At 42.4% G+C, this 11,394-nt stretch overlaps 1 protein-coding gene across 1 annotated transcript; it reads right to left on the bottom strand.

Annotated features, from left to right (window-relative positions):
* Positions 1–2,849: 2,849 nt before the first annotated feature.
* Positions 2,850–11,138, bottom strand: pgap2 (post-GPI attachment to proteins 2). The gene is made up of 6 exons (XM_038281531.1): positions 10,750–11,138; positions 6,176–6,344; positions 4,497–4,746; positions 4,313–4,419; positions 3,520–3,628; positions 2,850–3,428 (listed from the first exon to the last, which is right to left on the bottom strand). The coding sequence occupies exons 2-6, from the start codon at positions 6,341–6,343 to the stop codon at positions 3,298–3,300; spliced, it is 765 nt and encodes a 254-aa protein (XP_038137459.1). The 5' UTR covers position 6,344; positions 10,750–11,138; the 3' UTR covers positions 2,850–3,297.
* Between the last annotated feature and the right edge of the window lie 256 nt (positions 11,139–11,394).

Below are 11,394 nucleotides of genomic sequence, written 5' to 3'. Positions count from 1 at the left end.
TCTATTCACTGGACTGCTGATCGCCTGTTGGTAGTACAGGGTTGAAGTGAAGCCATCGGCCTCTCCAGAAACAGAAGAACTTCTTCTTCAACTATAAACAACAATCTAAATCTTCTCCACGCAACATTTTAAATAATGGCATTTTAAATAATAACACCAAAGTACAGCAATTATGATCATGCATAACTTTCTGAATGTGGCGGGCGCTACCATTTTGATTTGCTTGATTCCCTCCTTCTTCGTCTTCTTCTTCTTGTGTTTTATGACCTTTGGCTGACAACTTTTGGTGCATTACCGCCAACAACTGCTTGATTTACAATTACCTACTGAGCTATCCAGTTGCTCTCAATACAAGATCAATAGAGGCCAGGGTCTACCACACCAGGCAGGACCCCCGATGCAGACTGTGCAAAGATGGCTCTGAAACAATACAGCACATAACAGCAGGGTGTAAAATGCAGGCAGGAAGTGCATACATGGAACGCCACAACCAGGTAGCTGTCATAGTGTACAGGAAGCCATGAGTATGGGCTGGAAGTCCCAAGGTCAAAATGGAAGACACCTCCTAAGGTAGTTGAGAATGACCGAGCTAAGATCCTATGGGACTTCAAGATCCAGACTGACAAACAGGTGATGGCTAACCAACCAGACATCGTGTTGATCGACAAACAGCAGAAGGCGGCAGTAGTGATAGATGTGGCAATCCCAAGCGACAGCAACATCAAGAAGAAGAAAGAACACGAGAAGCTTGAGAAATACCAAGGGCTGAAGGAGGAGCTAGAAAAGATGTGGAAAGTAAGAGCAGCAGTGGTGCCAGTGGTAATTGGAGCACTGGGGGCTGTGACCCCCAAACTGGGAGAGTGGCTACAGCAGATTCCAGGTAAAACATCAGAGGTCTCTGTCCAGAAGAGCGCAGTCCTAGGAACAGCTAAGATACTGCGCAGAACCCTCAAACTCCCAGGCCTCTGGTAGAGGACCCGAGCTTGAGGATGACACATACCACCCCACGAGGGGTGAGAAAACAGTTTTTATATATAGACAGCGCCATCCACTTAATAAAGAATTGCTACATTGAGATTTCACAGTGAATCACTTTCTATTTACTCTACTTTCTATTTTCTAATGTTAGACATGTCAGTGACTAATTTAGTCAACATCTTCGAGTCAGTCCAAGATAGCCAGACTAATGTTATGTTTTTGCAGCTAAATGCAACACATGTTGGGGTTTTAACTGCACATCTGTGCGAGAGTGGGAAGTACCAGCATGGCTGTCGGCTTTTTTCACTTTATCTTTTTTCGGGCAATCAGCAATCCAGTGAATAAATAGGGATCAGGGGCGAAGACGCCCAGGAAGAGACCAAGGCTGAGATGTTTGGGTGTAAAACATAGAAACGTGTCAGGAGACAAAACCAGACGGTAGTACCAACAGCTCATAGCAGCACAGTGGTGGAAGAGTTATGATCTGGGCTCACTCAGCATCAAATAAGTAGATCTGTTAGATGAATGTACGGGAAATGATGGCAGAACCTGGTTCCTGTAACTGGCTCACATGGTGTGAACCACAGATCCTGCATCTGTTCAGACTGTTAATCTGGTGACATTTACTCAGACGATTAACAAACCAGATCTTCTGATCAGAGCAGGTTCTGGTTCCGTTTTAACAATGTGCACATTTTCAGATCGAAATCAGAAAATATTTTTAGGGATAAAATGAGGATGCTGAGGTCATGATTCAGAACATTGATGATCTAAAATTATCCAAAATTAGACCTTTTTTTTCACTACAAAAAGCTTTTTTACAGTAAAGTTCTGGAGAAGTTCCACTCTGCTGGTTCCCTAAACAGCTGCTGTGGTTTTACTGGTCTGAGTTCTGCCTGCTTCTGTTGTTTAAAGTAATGATGTTGGGGAGGGAAGTCTGTTAAATGAATAACCTGCAGACAGACATCTCCAAACCATAAAATGTCTCCTTCATGGAAGAACCTGGATCCTCTGAGGAACGCTTTCGCAGACATGACAGGAGGAGCCCTCCAGGATGGTTAGCGAGCCTCCAGGAGCTGCGAGGCTGTGGTGGCCTGACGTTTGTCTGTATTCAGGTCCTGTATCCGCCCTGCAGATGGCGCTGTTGAGCCAGGGTCGCTTAGCTGACCAATGTAAGGAGTCCTCTTCTTCCATATTAGATTTTTAGAAGCTGTAAATTGATTGGATCAGGGTCTGATGACATCACATGGGTTAATCTTTATAATCAGACTGTTCAGTTATTCATGAAATATTTTCATTAATAAAGGCTGCCAGCTTTATTGGAAGGGTTCAAGGAGAACCTAACCCATCAGCAGGTCTGGTTCTGTGGAGCAGCGCCCCCTGCTGTACAGAGCCCTGACCTTATTGCACAAAAAAATGCAAAGTTTATTTATTGTAGGAAATATTTATTCTTCCTTTGAATTAATCAAATATTTGAATGTTTCAGCATTTGAATATATATTTTAGGCAACTGAAGGCTGCTTACTGTATCCAATGTTAGTAGAAAATTGAGTGGAAGGAAAACCTGTTGTGGTGAGAGGATTATAAAACAGAAGATTCACCAGGTGAAACCTCGAGAGCAGGACATGAAGCCCGCTCTGGGCTGCTGCAGGTCCGGTCTGACGGGTAACGGTGCCACATTTTCTCCTGGTTCTGGTCTACTGGGCCTCTAAAGTCCAGTCATCTAGAGCAGTCATGTGTCCTCCTGATTTCCTGATCCTGGCCCAGACTGACAGCAGTACCGCTATGGCATCTAATCACCATGGTAACCCTGTGAAATTAGCCCTATCATGGTTTTTATGTTAGGCTTTTATTTTTTATAAAAATCAGAAAAAAATTTATTAAATTCTAAGAATAAATAAAAAGATGTTCTGAACCGAGGTTCTGCTGGAAGCCAGGAGAAACCAGTTCCGTCTCATGTGGCAGAACCTTTTCTTTTCTGGGAACAGAACCAGACTGATCCGAACAGGAAGCTTTATTCTTTCCACTCCTGCTATGGAAAAGATTTCAAACAGAACCTCCTGAAGGTTTCAATCCTGCAGGGGAAAAGATCCATGGTTCTGTGGGATCCATTGGGCAACGGTTTGGTCCCTTGTTCCGGTCCGATGGTTCTGTCCCTGATCTGTTAAAACTGTTTGTCTGTCCGGACCCCGTCAGCGAACCAGAACCGTTTCCCTCCTAATTTCTAGTTCCTGTTAAGTTAACTGTTGGTGGAGCTGTGAATCGGGTTCTGCATCAGAACCTCATTGTGATCCCTCAGAATCCATTCTCATGTCCGGGTCAGAAGCGTTTCTCCTCCGGCAGCGTGGCCACCATCACCTGAGTGCTGCCGAAGTCCCAGAAGGCCGTCATGTGGAAGGCCATGTTGGAGAAGACCACCATGTACTCGAAGAAGGCGAACAGGGTGTAGACTGGTGGGGGGGGACAGACAGACGGACAGAAGAGGGTCAGACGGAGTCATGATGAGCGGCAGGACACCTGCGTTGCGGCGGCTGGACTCACCTCCCTCCTCACAGTATTTGTTGTGGCGTCTGAAGAAGTAGGCGGCGAAGGCGCAGCAGCTGACGTTGAACAGGAAGAGGCGGGTCTTCCACAGGAAGGACGTCTTCTCCTGAACCAGAAATACAGACGGAGAGCAGAAGGCGGTTTAATCCCAGCAGCACAGACCGATCAACTCAGATTTATTATGGGGTTTATACAGAAATGAGTAACTCTAATTTAATGCTTTCTGATGCTCTTTTAAAGATTTTGGAAATAATTTTAACCCCATCAACACATTGCCCATATATACATATACACACACACACACACACACATATACACACACACATATACAATATGTATATATGTGTGTATATATTCTGAGCAAATATATCACAATATAATAAAAACAAACAATATTATAAAAACCAAATTGTTTTTATAAAAAAAAATGTTTTTTAATAAAGCCTTTTAAATGCCATGATAATCACATTTGATGAATTTTAATGCCAATTAAGGCCTTAATTAACAAATAATAATACCGATGGTTCTGGTTGGGCGGCAGCCGGGGACACTCCACAGCTGATCTACATCTCCACTCTTCAAAGGGGTTTACATTCATTTGTTTACATTCATAAATAAATCTGATGTTTATCATTAATGAATAAAGGATGAAATGGACCAGAACCAGCAGCACAGAACCACTGCTTCTCTGTAGGACTTTATCTGCCCAACTGCTCTAGGTGACATCACAGATAAACCTGCAGTGAGGACTTTCTAACAGAACCATCTGGTGTCGCTGGGCTCAGCTCACCTCTGGGCTGACGTACTGCCTCTTGATGACGTACCACAGCCAGCAGGTGATGAGCATGTGGAGCAGCGAGCACGCTATGAAGACGATGAAGCCGTACTTATGGACCTCTGCAGACAACAGACAAAGCGGTTACTCTGAGCAATGCCACCAGGAGCCTTTGGAGGAGCTCCGCCGGCCGACTCACTGTAGGCTTCGGTGGACGCCACGTAGGTCAGCAGAACCAGGCCCGTGTTCTCCGCCACGCTGCAGATCAGAACCAGGCCGCTCAGCAGCAGCTCCGGCAGCCTGGCGGCGAAGCGGCAGCGGTAGAAGTTAAAGTAGGCCACGGCCACCAGGTAGCGCGGCGCCGAGTGGAGGCCGATGCAGCTGCGCCAGATGTAGAGCTCCGGGGCCCGGCTGATGGCGGAGCTGATGGAAGGCAGGTAGTTGGACACCTGGACGGACAGAGAGACGGGAAGAGGGGCGGTTCAAACAAAACATTTCTTTTGACTGAGTCTCCAACATGTGGAGCCGCCTTCATCCAGAACCATCAGAATAAACGGCCTGCTGAAGGTCCAGCCTCCCAATCAGGCTTAGGTCCAAACTTTAACTAGGCCGTTTCCTAGTGATGGGTTAATCAGGCATCTCGAAGTGTTTGCCAAACTATTGATGCTGCCTCACAGAATACTGACACCTGCTGGACCTTTAAAGAAACTACAGGAAGCTAATTTTACAGACCGAATTGATATAATGACCTACTACATTGATAGAATTTAAGTTTTTGTAGATTATATTGTATAATTTCATATCTTTGTTTAATATCTTTGATATTTTTACCTGCAGCCAATAAATAATATAAACATATCATAATTGGGAATATTTAGGGGAAAATGTAAATGAGGGTGCTTGTCGACTAGGATTATAAATCAGAATTTTAAAACAATAAGTACAGTACAAAACAGTAAATAAACTAAGATGATAAGACTATATATATATATATATATATATATATATATATATATATATATATATATATATATATATGGGGATAGATGCTCCTGCAGCGAAAGTCTAGAAGACATAAAATAGATTTTAAAACAAAATATTTGGACATGTAATTTCATTCCTTTTTGTCTTGCTTAAAGAAGTAACTTTTAAAACAAAAAAACAGATAAAAGAAGGTTTGACTTCTTCAAGCAAAACGAGCAAATTAACAGAGTCGGAAAAATTTATTTCTAGACCATTGAGGTTGGGTCCAATTCCAAATTTTAATTAATCATTAAAATAAACTATTTATTTTAAGATCTTAAGTGAAAAATAAATTTTTGTTACAAATTATCAGGCGGTTGTTAATAAAACAGAATAATGTGGAGAAGAATAACGGATGAACATAACTTTAGAAACAATAATGATCGGTTTGTTGAAACAAGAGGGTTTAAAGGGAATTTAATGTTGATCAAATCAAACTGATGAATTCTGGGTAATAAAGCTAGCTCAGCTGATGTGTGGATCAAGCAAGGAAAGGGGCGGGGCTAAAGAGCGCTGTTTAGAGCTGGATGTTTTATTCCCAGATTAAATTAAATTTCTGCTTTTGGTCTCAAATTTGATTCCAAATTCTTTGATGTTTCAGATTAAAGAAGCTTTGATGTTCTTAATATTTCTAAGATGATCTGAAACAGTTTTATAAACAAACCAAAAAGCCAAAGTTGTTGACACTATATCTAATGATTCAGTGACTAGAAGGAGGATTATTATTGATTTTGTTCACAGATTAAAGCAGATTAAGGGATGAGGAGAAACTAATAGTTTCAGTCTGTTTAGATTCCAAGGTTGAATTTGGTCCGACTCCTCCTCGGACCCGACCCGCTTCCCGCTCCTCCTCACCTGGCAGTGGGTGTAGGTGGCGTCCTCGTAGTGGTACAGCATGGAGGTCACCAGGCAGACCAGGAGGCCCATCAGCGGGAGCAGAACCGTTGCCACGGCAAAGATGGTGAAGGGAACCCGGACCAGAGGCCGGTCCCGGTCCGGGTTGCTCAGAAGGCCCTGGAGCATCCTGAAGGAAAGACAGAGGGAGACAGGATCCAGAACCCAATCAGAACTCAGGATCCAGAACCCGATCAGAACTCGGGATCCAGAACCAGATCCAGACGCGGGATCCAGACGCGGGATTCAGATTCCGATCCAGACGTGGGATTCATAACCCGATCCAATCGCAGAATCTAGAACCTGATCCAGAAACATGATCCAGAACTGGCTAAGGAGGACAGAGATGTTCCGGATCAGACTGGGGTCCACAGTTAGGTTCTGATACATCAGTCCATTTTAACTGATAGAAGGATCAGAACCCTCCAACCAGAGAATACGCCACAGAACCCATCCTTTCTGTTGTGGTCAGCAGCGGTTCTGACAGCCCGGCGAGTTAACCAGTGAAGGTTCTGCCCAAAAGTTTACCGAGATCAGCAGAACCTCAGTGAGAATGCAGGGAGTGGATCTTACTCCAGAACAGAACCTCTGGTGATTGGATCGGTACGAGCAGCATGGTTCTGACTGTGTGGTATTGACCTGCGCAGAACCTGGAGCTGGTGGACCACTATGCTGGTTCTGATCCACATTGCTAACTTCCTGCTATGCAGTTCTATGCGGCTCACCAGAACCTGAAGGGGTCTGTCGGGGTTTGGATCCTGAAACTGCTCCACGTGTCTGGTGGCCCGGTTGGTTCTGTCAGAACCCAGCTGTGACCTCCTGAAAGTTTCAGAAATCCAAATCCAGAGAAGATTATCGGGTTCTGGTCGAAATTTTACTGAACCTCAACACATGAAGCTGTGGGCCTTCAGAACCAGAACCAGGGAGGAGGTGGGACTGTAGGAGGTTCTGGGCTCTTTCTGAGTCTGTGGTGACCAGCGCTGTTCCCTCTGGATGGACCCGGACAGCTCAGAACCACCCTGCATGTCTGCCGGTCTTGGAACAGAACCCTTGATCCGTCAAGCTGGCAGCATCTGTCAACAGACAGAATCAACCGTCCCAAATGGTGACTTTAGTCCTGACCCGGAACTTAAAGGCTTTCTGACCCTTTTCTGTAATGTTTCCATCCAGAGTTGTGGGAGCCTTCTGGTTCTGATCCAGAACCTCCTGCCAAGCGTGGATCTCATCAGTTCTAAGTGGTTCCTTTCCTACCGGACTGGGAACCAGAAAGACAGAACACCATGAACTTCCATCTACACTACCAGCTATCTAACACCAATCAGAACTTACTTCATCCTTCTCAGAACTTCGGACTGCGGGGGGTTGAAAACAGCACAGAAGAACATTTAGAACCACGTTAACGGATCAGAACCCAGTTATCCACCGGGCCCGGCTCAGACCCAGAACCTTAACGGTGGATTGGTTGACCAACCAGTGCTGCTTTTGGAAACATTTTTGCCTACTTCAAATATCCGATACCATGGAAATAAAAAAACAAATACTAACAGGCATGAAAAATGTTCTTGTTTCAATATGAACAGGTGAAAACTTTCAGAACGGACAATTAGAATGGGGTGAATAAAATATCTAAGAATTATCCAAATTTAATCTGATCATATTTTGAGGTTTTATTCGTATGGATCTGGATGCAGCAACGGAGTGTGAAAACTTTTCTGAGTGTCGATTATTTATAGACCAGCGACTCATTCGGCTCATGTTTATCACAGAACCAGGCTGGTTTGGATCCATTCATCTGTGTTTGCTAATAAAATACAGAAATATAAATACATATTTGATCACATGGCTGATGTCATCAGCTCGTTCAGGATCTAAAGTTTAATTTTACATAAAGTTAGCTGTGAGGTTTCACTTAGTAAAATGAGATGAAGGCGTTTTAGTTTCTGTGTTTTAAACAAAGCTGAAGTTGGCTTCCGATTTGGGAAATGAATACATTTTTTCTTACCTTTAGCATTTTTTTGTCTACTCTAATTAAAAAAACTGCAACACCTAAACAGATCTAACCTGGACTGGATTATTCTAAACATTTTTTTTAGAATAATTAAAACCAGGTCTGGGATTTATAAAACCATTCTCTGATTTGTGAAACTGCAATAAAGGCCGATTTTAACACTTTTTTGTGTCCATGTCTCAGTAGAAGTGGTCTAGCTCTAAAACTAAAAACACTTAGACACATCAAACTTGGACTAGATTAATCTAAACTATTTGTAGAATGATTAAAACCAGGTCTATGATTTGTTAAAATTCAATAAAGTCCGATTTTAACACTTTTTTGTATCTATATCACACTATATGCGGTCTAGCTCTAAAATTACAACACCTACAGGTGCTGGTCATAAAATTAGAATATCATGAAAAAGTAGATTGATTTCAGTAATTCCATTTAAAAAGTGAAACTTGTATATTATATTCATACATTACATACAAACTCATATATTTCAGATGTTTATTTTGTTTAATTTTGATGATTACAAATGACAACAAATGAAAATCTCAAATTCATCATATCAGAAAATTAGAATATTGTGAAAAGGTTCAAAATTGATGGCCCCTGGTGCCACACTCTAATCAGCTAATTAACTCAAACCACCTGCAAAAGCCTTTAAATGGTCTTTCAGTCTAGTTCTATAGGCTACACAATCATGGGGAAGACTGCTGACTTGACAGTTGTCCAAAAGACGACCATCGACACCTTGCACAAGGAGGGCAAGACACAAAAGGTCATCGCTAAAGAGGCTGGCTGTTCACAGAGCTCAGTGTCCAAGCACATTAATAGAGAGGCGAAGGGAAGGAAAAGCTGTGGTCGAAAAAAGTGTACAAGCAAGAGAGATAACCGCACCCTGGAGAGGATTGTGAAACAAAACCCCTTCAAAAATGTGGGGGAGATTCACAAAGAGTGGACTGCAGCTGGAGTGAGTGCTTCAAGAACCACCACACACAGACGTATGAAAGACATGGGTTTCTGCTGTCGCATTCCTTGTGTCAAGCCACTCTTGAACCACAGACAGCGTCAGAAGCGTCTTGCCTGGGCTAAAGAGAAACAGGACTGGACTGCTGGTGAGTGGTCCAAAGTCATGTTCTCTGATGAAAGTAAATTTTGCATTTCCTTTGGAAATCAAGGTCCCAGAGTCTGGAGGAAAAGAAGAGAGGCACTTCATCCACGTTGCTTGAAGTCCAGTGTAAAGTTTCCACAGTCAGTGATGGTTTGGGGTGCCATGTCATCTGCTGGTGTTGGTCCATTGTGTTTTCTGAGGTCCAGGGTCAACGCAGCCACATACCAGGAAGTTTTAGAGCACTTCATGCTTCCTGCAGCTGACCAACTTTTTGGAGATGCAGATTTCATTTTCCAACAGGACTTGGCACCTGCACACAGTGCCAAAGCTACCAGTACCTGGTTGAAGGACCATGGTATCCCTGTTCTTAATTGGCCAGCAAACTCTCCTGACCTTAACCCCATAGAAAATCTATGGGGTATTGTGAAGAAGAAGATGCAATACACCAGACCCAACAATTCAGAAGAGCTAAAAGCCACTATTAGAGCAACCTGGGCTATCATAACACCTGAGCAGTGCCACAGACTGATCGACTCCATGCCACGCCGCATTGCTGCAGTAATACAGGCCAAAGGAGGCCCAACTAAATACTGAGTGCTGTACATGCTCATACTTTTCATGTTCATACTTTTCAGTTGGCCAACATTTCTATAAATCCTTTGTTTTTATTGGTCTTCAGTAATATTCTAATTTTCTGATATGATGAATTTGAGATTTTCATTTGTTGTCATTTGTAATCATCAAAATTAAACAAAATAAACATCTGAAATATATGAGTTTGTATGTAATGTATGAATATAATATACAAGTTTCACTTTTTAAATGGAATTACTGAAATCAATCTACTTTTTCATGATATTCTAATTTTATGACCAGCACCTGTAGACACATCTTACCTGGATTAGATTATTCTAAACTACTTGTAGAATAATTAAAACCAGGTCTTGGATTTATAAAACCTTGGTCTGATTTGTGAAACTGCAGTAAAACCGATTTTAACACTTTTTTGTCTCCATATCACACTATATGTGGTATAACTCTAAAAGTACAACACTTAGACACATCAAACCTGGACTAGATTAATCTAAACTATTTGTAGATTAATTAAAATCAGGTCTCGGATTTGTGAACCTTCAATTAAACCGACTTTTAACAAAAAAAAAATTGTTGTTAATTGATATTAGCAGGTTCTATAGGATTTAATGTATGTTTAATGTAAAAATGTTCTGAGGTTCGATTGAAGCTTTTGGAGTCAGAACTTTACCGTTTTAACTAAGATAAATCAAAGAACTTAACACTGGAACCTGCTATATCGGTCCAAATATCTTATCCGTCTTATCCACTAGAAATTAATTCTCTTCCAGAAGAAAAACTTTGTTGACTATCTAGCTAGCATCCCTGTTGTCAGTGAGGCAGAGGCTTTACCTGTCCAGGTGAGTTTATCTACTGACGTCAGCAGCGGGCCATCAGCTCTCTGATCCAGTTTAAATCGTCCAAACCTGAACCTGGGTCGGCTCTGGTTCGGTTCCGTTTGGTCAGCAGCTTCGCATTAAAGCCATTAACCGGTTAGCTCCGGCTAGCTGAGCTTAGCTCCGTACTTTGGTCCAGCTGAAGTTATTCTGCGTTTCCTCGCCAGCTAAACTGTTTGTTGTCCTCTTCCCGAAGTTACGTGGGACCCGTTCAAAGTCCCTGATAGGTTAAAGGTTCTTTACGGTCAAAGTTGACCAGTTCTGTCCCAAAACGAACCGCGTAGCTTCACAAGACCTAACTTCCGGTTAGAGGACATCTTTCAAAATAAAGGCATAAAGATGTAGTTTAATACTTTAAAGTTGCTGTCCGTCTGATTTTTAACTCTTTTCCAGTCCGCTCCTTGTTCTGGAACATTATGTTCGGGATATCTGTGATAATCCACATTGCACAGAGATGTTTTCTAGCTTCAGAAGACCTGACTTCCGGTTCGCGGGCATCCTTCAAAATAAAAGCACGTGTAAAAAGTTTTCGGTTTATTAAGCAAATATGTAGTTTAATGCTTTAAAGTTTGTGCCCGTCTGATTTTAAACTCTTATCCAG

This window comes from Cyprinodon tularosa, unplaced genomic scaffold (assembly GCF_016077235.1).
Source record: "Cyprinodon tularosa strain WSP-4 unplaced genomic scaffold, ASM1607723v1 ctg172, whole genome shotgun sequence".
Lineage (NCBI taxonomy): Eukaryota > Metazoa > Chordata > Actinopteri > Cyprinodontiformes > Cyprinodontidae > Cyprinodon > Cyprinodon tularosa.
Note: the sequence above shows the minus strand (reverse complement) of the source record. Positions and strands in the feature narration are given on the sequence as shown.